The sequence below is a fragment of the Varanus komodoensis genome, unplaced genomic scaffold, assembly GCF_004798865.1.
Source record: "Varanus komodoensis strain SLA01 unplaced genomic scaffold, ASM479886v1 scaffold8, whole genome shotgun sequence".
NCBI classification, from domain to species: Eukaryota; Metazoa; Chordata; class Lepidosauria; order Squamata; family Varanidae; genus Varanus; species Varanus komodoensis.
In genome coordinates, this window is record NW_025336481.1 from 39,717,304 (window position 1) to 39,729,396 (window position 12,093).

The 12,093-nt window shown below is 46.6% G+C and overlaps 1 protein-coding gene across 1 annotated transcript; it reads left to right on the top strand.

Moving 5' to 3' along the window:
- The first annotated feature begins 546 nt into the window (after window positions 1-546).
- TUBA8 (tubulin alpha 8) lies at window positions 547-5,957 on the top strand. The gene is made up of 4 exons (XM_044455465.1): window positions 547-589; window positions 2,469-2,617; window positions 3,221-3,901; window positions 5,663-5,957. The coding sequence occupies exons 1-4, from the start codon at window positions 562-564 to the stop codon at window positions 5,954-5,956; spliced, it is 1,152 nt and encodes a 383-aa protein (XP_044311400.1). The 5' UTR covers window positions 547-561; the 3' UTR covers window position 5,957.
- The last annotated feature ends 6,136 nt before the right edge of the window (window positions 5,958-12,093 follow it).

Genomic DNA, 12,093 nt, shown 5'->3' on the forward strand with positions numbered 1-12,093 from the left:
GACTTGCACATGGTATGCATGTCATGAGCGCAGCTGGCTGGAGCTGGAAGTCAGACTAGACTAGACTAGGCACTGTGCAGCTCAGGGCACAGACGTGGCCCATGAAGGCTGCTTGTGGCCCATGTGCTACCCACATGTGCCTTAACATATACCCCAGAATCCTCTGCAACATACAGAGGCCCCTCAGCCCCATCTGCTTTTTTGAACATGGCACCGAAGAATACCAGGCAAAACACAGTTGAGACATTGTGATAACAATACTCATAGATTGCTTTTCCTGTGAAAGAATGGGCTGGGGGAATGAACAACCATACTGAGCATTCTGCACTGTCGCTTTGCTGGTATTTCCCTGTTCTTCCTCCACAGCGTGAGTGCATCTCTGTTCATGTTGGACAAGCTGGTGTTCAGATTGGCAATGCGTGCTGGGAACTCTTCTGCCTAGAACATGGCATCCAGTCAGATGGCACTTTCCAGAATCATGCCAACAAGTTCAACGACGATGACTCTTTTACCACATTCTTCAGTGAGACGCGCACAGGAAAACATGTACCCCGGGCTGTCATGGTGGACTTGGAACCCACGGTGGTAGGTCAGTGGACTAATGCAAAGAAACGCAAATCATGCACTGGGGACTATAGCAGAGTGGGCAGATGCAAAGGCCCAGATGCAGAGGGCCAGAATTCAGTACTTTTAAGATCTGCTCAGAAAGGGGAATCCTGTTGGGAGGCCCAGCTTGCCATACCAGAGTGAAAAGCTCTACGTCTGCTAGAATTCTTCTATTGCAGCTACAGAGGTGCAACTTCTCTGCTCTTTGCATCTGACTACATTATCCAGAAGACTTCACTTTTCCAGCAGAACTACAGTTTAATGAGATGGCTGGGCTTAATGGAATTAAGAGTCTCTTGTAACTGTTTATGGTAGCATCAAAGACTGGGGTTGCCTGACAAGCTAAGCCATCATGGGATGATCCTGAGATGGTTCAGCGAGGCTTAAGTTTGGCTTAGAAACCATCTTGAAAAGCCATAACTTGTTGTAGGGTTTCTTTGCCCTATGGTAGCTTGCCATGTCATCTGGACCTGGAAAATGTGAACACGGGGGGCAAGCCCCATGACAAGCAAGAGGCTTGGCAAGACTGGCAAAATCCCCTTGTTGCTCTTGCAAAGTTACTCCAAGACATTGTTGATGATGGCTGCCACGAATTGCCCAATGGCCCTTAGATGCAGCTGTCATTGGCTTCCCCACCAATGTGCACCGGTTCTCTTAAGTCCCATTCAGAGATTGTGGCAGGGGCACCTCTGCCCTGTGCTGCCCCTGTGTTGCTGCATTGTCCCATGATAGCTGCCAAAGAGGAGGAAGGGAGCCAGAGGATGCCTTCGCCCCAGTGATGGCAGAACACCCGTCAGTGGGTGAGAAGCCGCACTGTGTACCTCCCTACACACCCTCTCCACACACCCTGCTGTGCAACTCTCCTGATATCTTCACAGCATAGGCTGGCATGAAGGCAGCAAGGGACTTTTCTCATGCCTGACTGCCTTCAGCACTGAAACTCCAGTGCTCCTTGTTCTGTTCTTGAGCTGATTTGAATTTCCCCCATAAACATTACCGGCTGCGTGGCCTTGCTTCTGATGGTGTATTTGTCAGCCTTTGGGGCTGTGCAGGAGGGCATTTCTTCCATCAGTTCTGAGAAAGAGATAGGAAGGACAGCAGTGTGTTTTACCGGCGAGCCCTTGGTTGATGGGAGACTGGACTGGCAGATCATTTGCCAGCTTCGAGTCCAGCATAATTCTTTCAGCCCAGGGGCTAAATTTCATCCTGGAGAAGCTTTCGGGTGTTGCCTTCTAGTGGTAGGAGGGGCCAAAAGCAGCAGTGGTGGACAGCAGGAAGGCTGAGGCATGGCATTTCAGTACAGGGGGGAAAACTGCACAAGCCCTGGGAAACCACCAAATGAGCAATAATCAGGAAAAAGGGGGGCAGGATAATGGGTCAAGCACCTCTGGGAAACTGAGACTCCAGGAGGGCTGAATTTGGCCCTTAAGTTCAAGTTTCTGCATGCCTCCTGCATATGACCCCTGACTGGCTTGACCACACGAGGAGGGGCTGCATCTGGGGAATATCATAAAATCAGGCACTGAAGCACCACCCCAGGTGTATGTATGTAAAAGATACGGCAGGGAAGTGGAATTCAGGAATTCTTTTCATGAAGCCGTGGCACTTCTTGACTGTGCCACCAGCATGAATCTTTCTGTCCCCTGATCTGCAGTCTAGACAACGGGGGATCAGCTCAGGCATGGGCACAGTTGGCACAAGCATGCCTGACACTCCCCAGATGTTCTGTCTGTAATCATCCACAGCAGAGACAAAGCCGGAATACACTGAAATAAAAAAGTTGCTCACAGAGACAGCAATGGGAAAAAAGTTGTCAGCTAAGCAGATCTGTAACCCACTTATATCTTTCCTTTTGTTAACAGATGAAGTGCGCGCTGGAACTTACCGCCAGCTTTTCCACCCAGAACAGCTGATTGCTGGCAAAGAAGATGCAGCTAATAATTATGCCCGTGGCCACTACACCATTGGCAAGGAGAGCATCGACATGGTGCTGGATCGTATTCGCAAGCTGGTAAGTCCATGTGTCCCACTTAAAGGGCAGCATGGCTTGGAAGCAGAACGAGTCAGACATCTGAACAGTGGGAAAATCTTGTTCCATTCGCATTCGTCACTTCAAAACTCTTCTCCAACGTGGCATCCTCTAGATGTCTGGATGTCAACTCCTATCAGACATGGCCGATGGAACGCTGAGAGTTGTAATCACATGTAAAATATACCAAGAGGAAGACCACTACAATATTAGCTTCTTGGGGAGAAAGCTAGGATAGGACTTTCTCCCTGAAAGTTAGAATTTTATGTCCAGTATTTTTTATTTTACTGTGGGGGAACATTTCCTTGGGAGATTCCCACCTGCAATCTGAAACACTTCAACCCAAGAAGAGTTTTAGCATGTGGCCTGAAACTTGTACTGATCAGCTCTGTTTTTGTACAGGCCAATAGCTTTTCATAGGATTGCAGTTCCCAGGTTTCTTGGTTCCTAGTGATGACAATTGAAACTAGTTTTGATTTAGTCTTGTGTAAATATTTGGAAGAGGCAGACATCAGCCTGGTGGAGCAAATCAGTTATGCTGGGCAGGTAGACAGATCAATTCTTAATTATAGTTCTTTTTTTCAGACTGATTCCTGCTGTGGGCTACAAGGATTCTTGATTTTCCACAGTTTTGGTGGAGGCACAGGTTCTGGCTTTACCTCCTTGTTGATGGAACGACTGTCTGTGGACTATGGAAAGAAGTCCAAACTGGAGTTTGCCATCTATCCAGCCCCACAGGTTTCCACAGCAGTGGTGGAGCCCTACAACTCTATCCTGACCACCCACACCACCCTGGAGCATTCCGACTGTGCCTTCATGGTGGACAATGAGGCCATCTATGACATCTGCCGCCGTAACCTGGACATTGAGCGCCCAACCTACACCAACCTGAACCGCCTCATCAGCCAGATCGTCTCCTCCATCACCGCTTCCCTGCGCTTCGACGGCGCCCTCAACGTGGACCTGACTGAGTTCCAGACCAACCTGGTGCCCTACCCTCGCATCCACTTCCCACTGGTGACCTATGCACCCATCATCTCCTCCGAGAGGGCCTACCACGAGCAGCTCTCTGTGGCCGAGATCACCAGCTCCTGCTTTGAGCCCAACAACCAGATGGTGAAATGTGACCCTCGCCATGGGAAGTACATGGCCTGCTGCATGCTCTACCGTGGAGATGTGGTTCCCAAAGATGTCAATGTAGCCATAGCCGCTATCAAGACCAAGAGAGCAATCCAGTTTGTGGACTGGTGTCCAACTGGCTTCAAGGTGAGGGGTGATAATTTGACATGTGGGTTCCTTGCTAGAGGAAGAAAGGCAAGGTACAAATACAAGGCAATGTGCTGGGGATGATGATGAGGGTGTTCAAGGAGAGGCTGGACATGCACATGATAGGCATGTCATGAGCAGAGCCGGCTGGAGTCGGGGGTCAGACTAGATGCCCTGGGAGTCCCCTTCTGACTTGCTCTGTTTCTATGATGATGCTAATGATGGTGATAGGACAGCAGCATTACAGTGTCCAATGAAGCAAAAGGTTTGGTGACTATAGGGTCCCTCGCTCATATGGGTGCTGCTTCTTTGTGAGTGGAGCCCAAATGTCATAAACTGCATTTGAATGACTGAGTCTGTTGGAAAGACCCGCATCATAAGCCCTAGTCGCATCGCTATGTCTCCGATGGGATTGCACATCGACCAAAAAGAGGAAAGGCAATGAGATTTATATCCTGCCTTTTCCTTTTTAAAGAACTCAAGGTGGCTTGCATTACTCTCTGCCTCCTGCTTTCAATCTTATCCCCACCACAACAACCCTGTGAGGTAGGTTGGGCTGAGAGTCTGTGACTGGCCCAAAGTCGCCCAGGTGGCTCCATGGCTGAGAGGGGACGAGGACCCAGATTGCCTGAGTTCCTATCCTGCACTCATGACCGCTGCACCATACCGGCTCTCACCAAAAGACCAAACAAACATGGACATCAAGCAACATAATTTTTATACATGTGAATGTATATGCATAGGTTCCCCTTTAGAAATAACAACCATAATTCACCAAGAAATATCAGACACCTCACCTTAATGGAGAAGACAGACTTGGTGAGCATTCTGTCCAGGTGCTGAGCACAGATGAGCAAGGTCCAGATCCACGCCTGCTCTCCTTATCCTTCCTCGGCTTCAAAACGAAGTTGAGCTGGTCAGCCCATCAGGAAGTGTTCACCTTCAGAGTGTTCTCTGCCACTTGTCCAAATTGGAGAACTATCCTCCATAAAGCTGGACACTTGACTACTCTAGTAAGCAAACAAGCGAGACCTTCAGCAACATCCTTGTCTGAACCGGACAGAATTGCGAGGAGAACAGGAAGGGCCAGCAAGTTGTGTGGAATCTGGCTCACTGAAACTGCATCCCTGCAGCCACATCCCCTCCTGAGCTGATAGCTGCTGGCGCCAGTGGTCACTGGGAGTAAGAGACTGACTGCTGGCAGTGCAAGGGATGGGAAGAACATGTAGAGCAGTGGATGTGTGTGCTGCCTTGCTATCCTCCGGCTTTTCTCAGTGCAGATGCCACTGGGGTAGTCAAGCTCCCACCAGTCTTCATGGCTTAGAAGGGGGGGGGCAACATGATGCACATGGATGTGCCTCTGTTGTAGAGCCAAATGAGCACCAAAACTACAGAAACTGAGGAGTCTCATCTGCAGCCCTCCGTAATCATTTTTGGAAGGGAGAAATTGCTTCCTTTTGGAGGGTTAATTTACTATGCCATGTCTTTCTGCATACATTAGATGTATAGAAACATCCCTCTTGTTTATGGATTGCACTGATTTTCTTCTAATATGATCAGGATGGAGCGCCTGAATTTGTTAGAAGGAGCAACGGCAATAGCATCTCATCCAGAGGCATTTATGGAGTTGTTGGTCTATCTTTCAATGGAATCAGCTGAACTTTCCTTCATGTTCTTAGCTGTTGCTCCATTTCCCCCTTCCTGCTCTTCCTTTCTGCTTTGATCAACTGCTGCTTCTCTCCTCTTGCTCTTTGGTTCTAGGTTGGCATCAACTACCAGCCTCCCACCATAGTCCCAGGAGGGGACCTTGCTCAGGTACAGCGTGCCGTCTGCATGCTCAGCAACACTACAGCCATTGCAGAGGCCTGGGCAAGGCTGGACCACAAGTTCGACCTGATGTACGCCAAGAGAGCTTTCGTGCACTGGTATGTCGGTGAAGGAATGGAGGAAGGAGAGTTTTCCGAGGCCCGGGAAGATTTAGCGGCACTGGAGAAGGACTATGAGGAAGTCGGAACTGACTCCTTCGAAGAAGAAAATGATGGTGAAGAATTTTAAAAAGGCAGGCTGCCCCTTAGCTGTGCCTGAAGACATCTTGGCAGTTCTTTGCGTCTTGGATGCTGTCCACCAAACCCCTTGTTCTGTAGCTTGCGTTCATTTCACAGGTGAATGGGAGAGAACAAATTGCAGATGTGCCACAGAAGTGACTGGTGGATTACATTCTGTTTAAAAAATAGACCATCAGCCTGAGAAACAATGTCCAGCATTTCCCTTCTTATGCCCCACGTTGCAAGGAAATTCATCCGGCCACTTCCCTACTCAAGAAAAAGCTTCACAGACATTAGTGTCAGTGTGTTCTAGAGGGCAAAGGCAGAAGGTAGACTGGGATGGTGATTTGCAGGGGATCAGCAAGGATTCCTGACTCCCAATTTTTTAAAACAAAACTAGCTCCCACTACAAATTACCCTACTGAATTGAAGAAAGTTTAGAGTAGGACAAGGGTGTTGCATCAGATGGCTTGTGGATTGCTTGTTCCCCCCGCCCCCCCCCCCACACACACAAAGAAGAAAGCAAGCAACTACGTTGGTGTGGTGTAGGGCACAAATGCCATTAAACATGACTGGTGGGTGCGGTTGTTTATGTGCCTGCAGAATGCATCCAAGGGAAATAGTCCTCAAACCAAAGTTGATCCTGCCCTCCCTCCCTCCCTCCCTCCCTCCCTTCCTTCCTTCCTTCCTTCCTTCCTTCCTTTAGAACAATTTTTTATCCCATCCAATATGGAAGAACGTTTCAGGACAGCTAACAGTAATTAAAACCAGTAACAATTACAGTAATAATAATTACAACAAACAAGAATAATTACAATAATTTAAGACATTAAATAACAAAACAATAACTTACATTCACAACCAAAAACAAAACGGAAACAATATCAAAATCGAAATGCAACTGTAGATGTCAAGCACTATTTAAACCTCCTAATGCTTAAAATGATGGGTGAATAAAAAGGTTCCAGAGGCACTGGTATCCCAGGAAGCAGGAGTTGTAGTTCTGCTGGGTAGAGCATGTGCCTGTTAGAAACAGAGGAAGCTGACTGTGGCAGACCGCCAGGCCATCTAGCTCAGCATTGTTGGCACTGACTGGGAGCTGGTTCAGGTAGGGTTTTTTCCAGCCCAGTCTGGAGCCACTGGGGGATGGAGCTGTGGCCTTCTGCACACAAAGCAGGTGCTCTACTGAGCCACAGCCCTTCCCTGCTATATACTTAGGCCCATAGCCAGAGCATTTGTCATAAGGAAGCCAGTAGGTCTGAGGAGCCATCGCAGAAGGTAAATACGGGGAGCCATATATGGCTTGAAAATCTTTTGTGGTGGTGTTTCATAGCGAGCATTTGAGTAAAAGATTGGCTATACACTTTCCCCATTATATTTTCAGAAATGGCAGGGCTGGATGAAAATCTTTCGGTGTAGTAGCTAATGCAAGACAAGTCACTAAAGAGCTGGCTGCAGCATCCTGGAATTTCTAGGCCTGTTTTCTGACTAAAAGGACATAGCACTGCACCCTAAGTATTTTTCTGTACACTCAAGCACTGGTGTGTGTGTGTGTGTGTGTGTGTGTGTGTGTAAACCAGAGTGTTGGACTGGAATGTTGGACAAAAGGGAGAGGAGGAAAAGCTTGCAAACCTCCTTTGGGTTTTTTTTTTTTTGGAAAAGGAAGAAAGGAACGGTATCAATGCAGTGCAGTAATACTAAATCTATATTGCTATGCATGCAAGAAAACTTCCTGTCCAACTTCATGATTCTATGAAGCAATATTGCAATGATCACACAGAAGCACTAAAGAGAAGTACTGAGAAAATAGGTTGCTTCACACAGCTCTTCCACTTAGCAATGCAAATTAGAATTGTCCACTAATCAAGAAAAAGCCGCCAGCCTGGTGCACATCATTTGGTGATGCTGAAACCAAGATACGAAGCTCTGAAACCAGCATGTAGAGCCTATTTTGCTATCAGGTGTTGCTTGTGTCCTATTCAGAAGACTTCAAGAAGATTGGTTAAGAACTAGTTTCCATGAAGACAAACAATTTTCCTAACAAAAGATGCACCTTTAAAGGATTCTTCAGCAGTGTGTGTCTGGCTCTACAATCCCATCTCACAGCAGACATTAAATCTGAAGTAATTCCTACTGAACTTGGCAGGCTTTCCCACATGAGACATTTATTGAGCTGTATCTACTTAGGTTTCATTGAGAGAAATGAAACTGACTTGAGATGAGCAGTCCATAGAACAAACCACCTTTCCTGTTTTTCTTGTACACCAGAGGTCCATTTCCTCACTGGAATTCAATTGCTTATTTTTCCTGTTGTTTTTTCAAGTGTATTGCTTCTTTGGAGTCATTTTGCGAGGGATATACCTTGGGCTAAATAACTTCCTTGAATTCACAGGGACCTCTGACTAGTGAAGAAACTTGAATTTCAATTTGCGAGGAATGAACACTTGGATTCGTGGGGAAAATCAGAACATTTGAACTTCAGTGGCTTTATTGATTGGTAGCCCAGTACCCGCAGTAACTAACGATTGCATTACTGGGTAGAAGTAAACTTGGCTACAAAATCACAGCACATGTAAAGACAGTTTTATATCCTGCTAGTCACATACACCCATACAGAGTATTAAGTTTCCAAATACTGTTAGTGCAATAGCATCTTGATGTCTTTAAGCATAACATGATGTTCTAAACCGATCAGAAATACTGGAAACAATAGTATGGAAAATATTACTGATTGCTTAATTGATATGTCAATCTAGTAAATTCTTGACAGTTCAGGTCAGTGTGTCTGCTTAAATATGGAAATATGTCTGATTGAGGAACCATTCAGGAAAATTGTTTTGACAAGCAGGTACTTGCCTCTGTGGAGCTAGATGATTTGTGATGGTTGTTGTTGTTGTTAGTCGCAAAGTCGTGTCCGACCCATCGCAACCCCATGGACAACATTCCTTCAGGCCTTCCTGTCCTCCACCATCCCCTGGAGTCCACCTAAGCTCACACCCACTGCCCCAGTGACTCCATCCAGCCACCTCATCCTCTGCCCTCCCCTTCTCCTTTTGCCTTCAATTGTTCCCAGCATCAGGGTCTTCTCCAAGGAGTCCTTCCTTCTCATTAGGTGGCCAAAGTATTTGAGTTTCATCTTCAGTATCTGGCCTTCTAAAGAGCAGTCAGGGTTGATCTCCTCTAGGACTGACCAGTTTGATCACTTTGCAGTCCAAGGGACTTGCAAGAGTCTTCTCCAGCACCACAATTCAGAAGCCTCAATTTTTTGGTGCTCAGCCTTCCTTATGGTCCAACTTTCACAGCCATACATTGCAACTGGGAAAACCATATAAAATGGGTCTATTCAGAAACAAATGAATGTCAGTCCAGCTAAGAATTCCATCTTAAAGGAACAGCAACACTAAACAGTGACCTGGCTTGGAATTCTGCTTTCTGAGAAAGAGGCACAGGTTTGATTTTGTAATACAAAGGCACATTTAAGCAACCTTTTCTTCCCAGGATTTATCTGAATTTTCCCAACACTACCCATGTAAAGGATTGGGCTCTTGTTGTGGCTGTGTGTGTGTGTGTGTGTGTGTGTGAACTAGAGCAAAGGTGGGAAACCTGTGGTTCTTCAGATGTTTTGGCCTACAACTCCCATCATCCCTAGCAGCACAGTCAATGGTGAGGGTTGATGTAAGTTGCATGCCAAAACACCTGGAAGGGGAAAATGCATGAGACAAAAACGTACAAATGATATCCAAAATGGAGGAGACATTTTGGAAATATATATCCTTCCTCAAGTGCCACTCAGATTTCTCCATATTTCCATCTCCATATCTATATATAAATATATATCTTATTGAGATTTTACCACAGAGAAAGATGAATGATTCTTGAAGAAGAAAAAATATCTTCCTGAAACATATTGGGCTTATTAAAGCATTTTGAGACACTTGAGAATCTCTCCTGTTTTGACAAACATCAGCAAGGTCAAATTTGCTTACCCTGGAATAAACCAACTTCATTGGATAGTTTTAGTATTAGCCTCACTTGATGGATATACAGACACACAAGGATACTGAAGGAGCCTGATTAGCTTAACTAATGTTATCTGCTTTTAGCTTAACTAGCACTATTTGCTTTTGTAAACTGCCGCTTGCATAGGAGTTTGGTTAGCCTAACAAACACCATTTGCTTTTTGTATAACTGCTTGCTTTGGGGAGGAAAAAGGGAAGGCAAAAGAATGTTGATAAAGACCCCCACGCAAGGACTGGCACGCAGTGATCACGCTCCCCCTGTGAGGGGACTGGACTCAGGGAAGCACCTGCATGAGGCCAGGCATGCCATGGACATACAGACCCCGCAAGGGGGTTGGGTAAAGGGTCAGGCAGACCCCGAGAGGGGTTTGGGTGAGGGAACAATGGGGGTGAGATTAAGTGTAAAAAGAGAGGAAAAGGAGGAATGTGTGTGTGTCGCTGCCTGCCTGCGTGTCGGGAGCGGACACCCGGTTGCTTTGCTGAACGAAACTGAAACTGAACGAATCTCCGCCTGACTGAACCTCACTGGCACTTGGTTTAGTGGGTCTGCTAGCAGGGACATCAACAATACTGTCAGAGTCTCTTTACCAATAGCGAAAATGAATACCAGGACCCGCAGGGAAGATTGAATTGCCTTGAACTCCAGCTATTTTATGGGTGAGATCACCCAGGCCCCCTGAACTTACTTACTACCAGGTAGTGGTTTGCACCGCCAGCTACAAGCTTTTAGAGCATACACAGAGTGTTTCATAGATTCTGAATCACATGGGGGCAGCAGCTGGGCAGCTGATGATGAAATAAGGGGAACAAGTCAGAAGAAAGTGAGAGGTCTGCAGAGGGGGCTCAATACAATGGTGTCTGATTGCAGGAGTCTGACATAATGACCACTGAGGCACAGAGATTATTGTAGGCCTTGGCATGCCAACAAGAGTGACTGCAATGCTGTTACTCTGGCTGCCTTATCAGCCCTTACTGATCAGTAAAAACAATAGTCCTAGCAGCTTTCTGGAGAAGCCATCAGGATCCACTTCTTAAACTAACAGCAAATGCTACACCATGGTCCTCAAACTACTGCCCGTGGCCGGATCCAGCCCATCTCAGAGGCTTTGGACTCGCTTGGAGAAAACGATCTCCGAGTGAGCAAGCTGTTGCCGCACCTCGCCTCACACCAGCTGCCCCTGCCCCTGCCCCTTGCCGGCCCGCGCCCACCACCAGCACCTTTCAACTGGCCCCCTGTTGAAAAAGTTTGAGGACTCCTGTGCTAAATAGTAACCTGGGTTGCGATTTTGGGTGCTTTCTGAGAAAGGGCATAGGCATTTTTATAACACAAGGGCACATGAGCAGCCCTTTTCTGCCATGATTTATCTGAATTTTCCCAACAATACATTCAGAGAAAAATTGAAGGCGGTGATGTAAAAAGCCATGCAGTGCAAGAGTTCTCATGCAGCTGTAAAATTGTTTCCCTGAATTCATCAGCTCCAGTTCCACTGACTTCCAAGCATAGTTCTGGTTCTGTTATGTTCTAATGTGGTTTGATAGTTTTCTAAGATAATCATGAAGGTTTCTTTGCTTCCTGCCCCTGAAATTGCTTGCCTCCAGCCAGGCTGATCTACCATTGACTTGCTTTTCCCATGGTCATCACATGCTCTGCTTTCTTATGTTAGTTTCATTTCTTTCTTGCTGCTTGCCAGGATAGCACAAGAAAAGCAAAACTAAGAAAAGTTTTAGGGAACTGATATCTCATACAGGCCACAATGGTGCATCCTCTGCTATGTCCAAGCCTCAACAAGGAGAATATTTACATACTACAAATCAACTCCTTACAAGCGCGGTTTAGCAAAATAGATGTGTAAATGATGCATATGTGACTCATTCTGAAATTAGTGCAGAAGAAGCCCTGCAGTGCCCGAACATAGGTTTCGTTCCAGTGTTACGGTTGTGGGCCGTGGGGGCCTAATCTAAGCTCTGTAGGGGCTTAGAGAGATTGCTTGGCGAATCCCCCATAGGATGTGCAATGGCAATTCCACATTTAGTGGGAGGAAATCAAGCTTGGCAAATTAGGCAGACACAGTTGTTTCGTATTTCAGTGAAAAAATACTCCAATTTCCACTTGTCCTGGAAGCGGCGG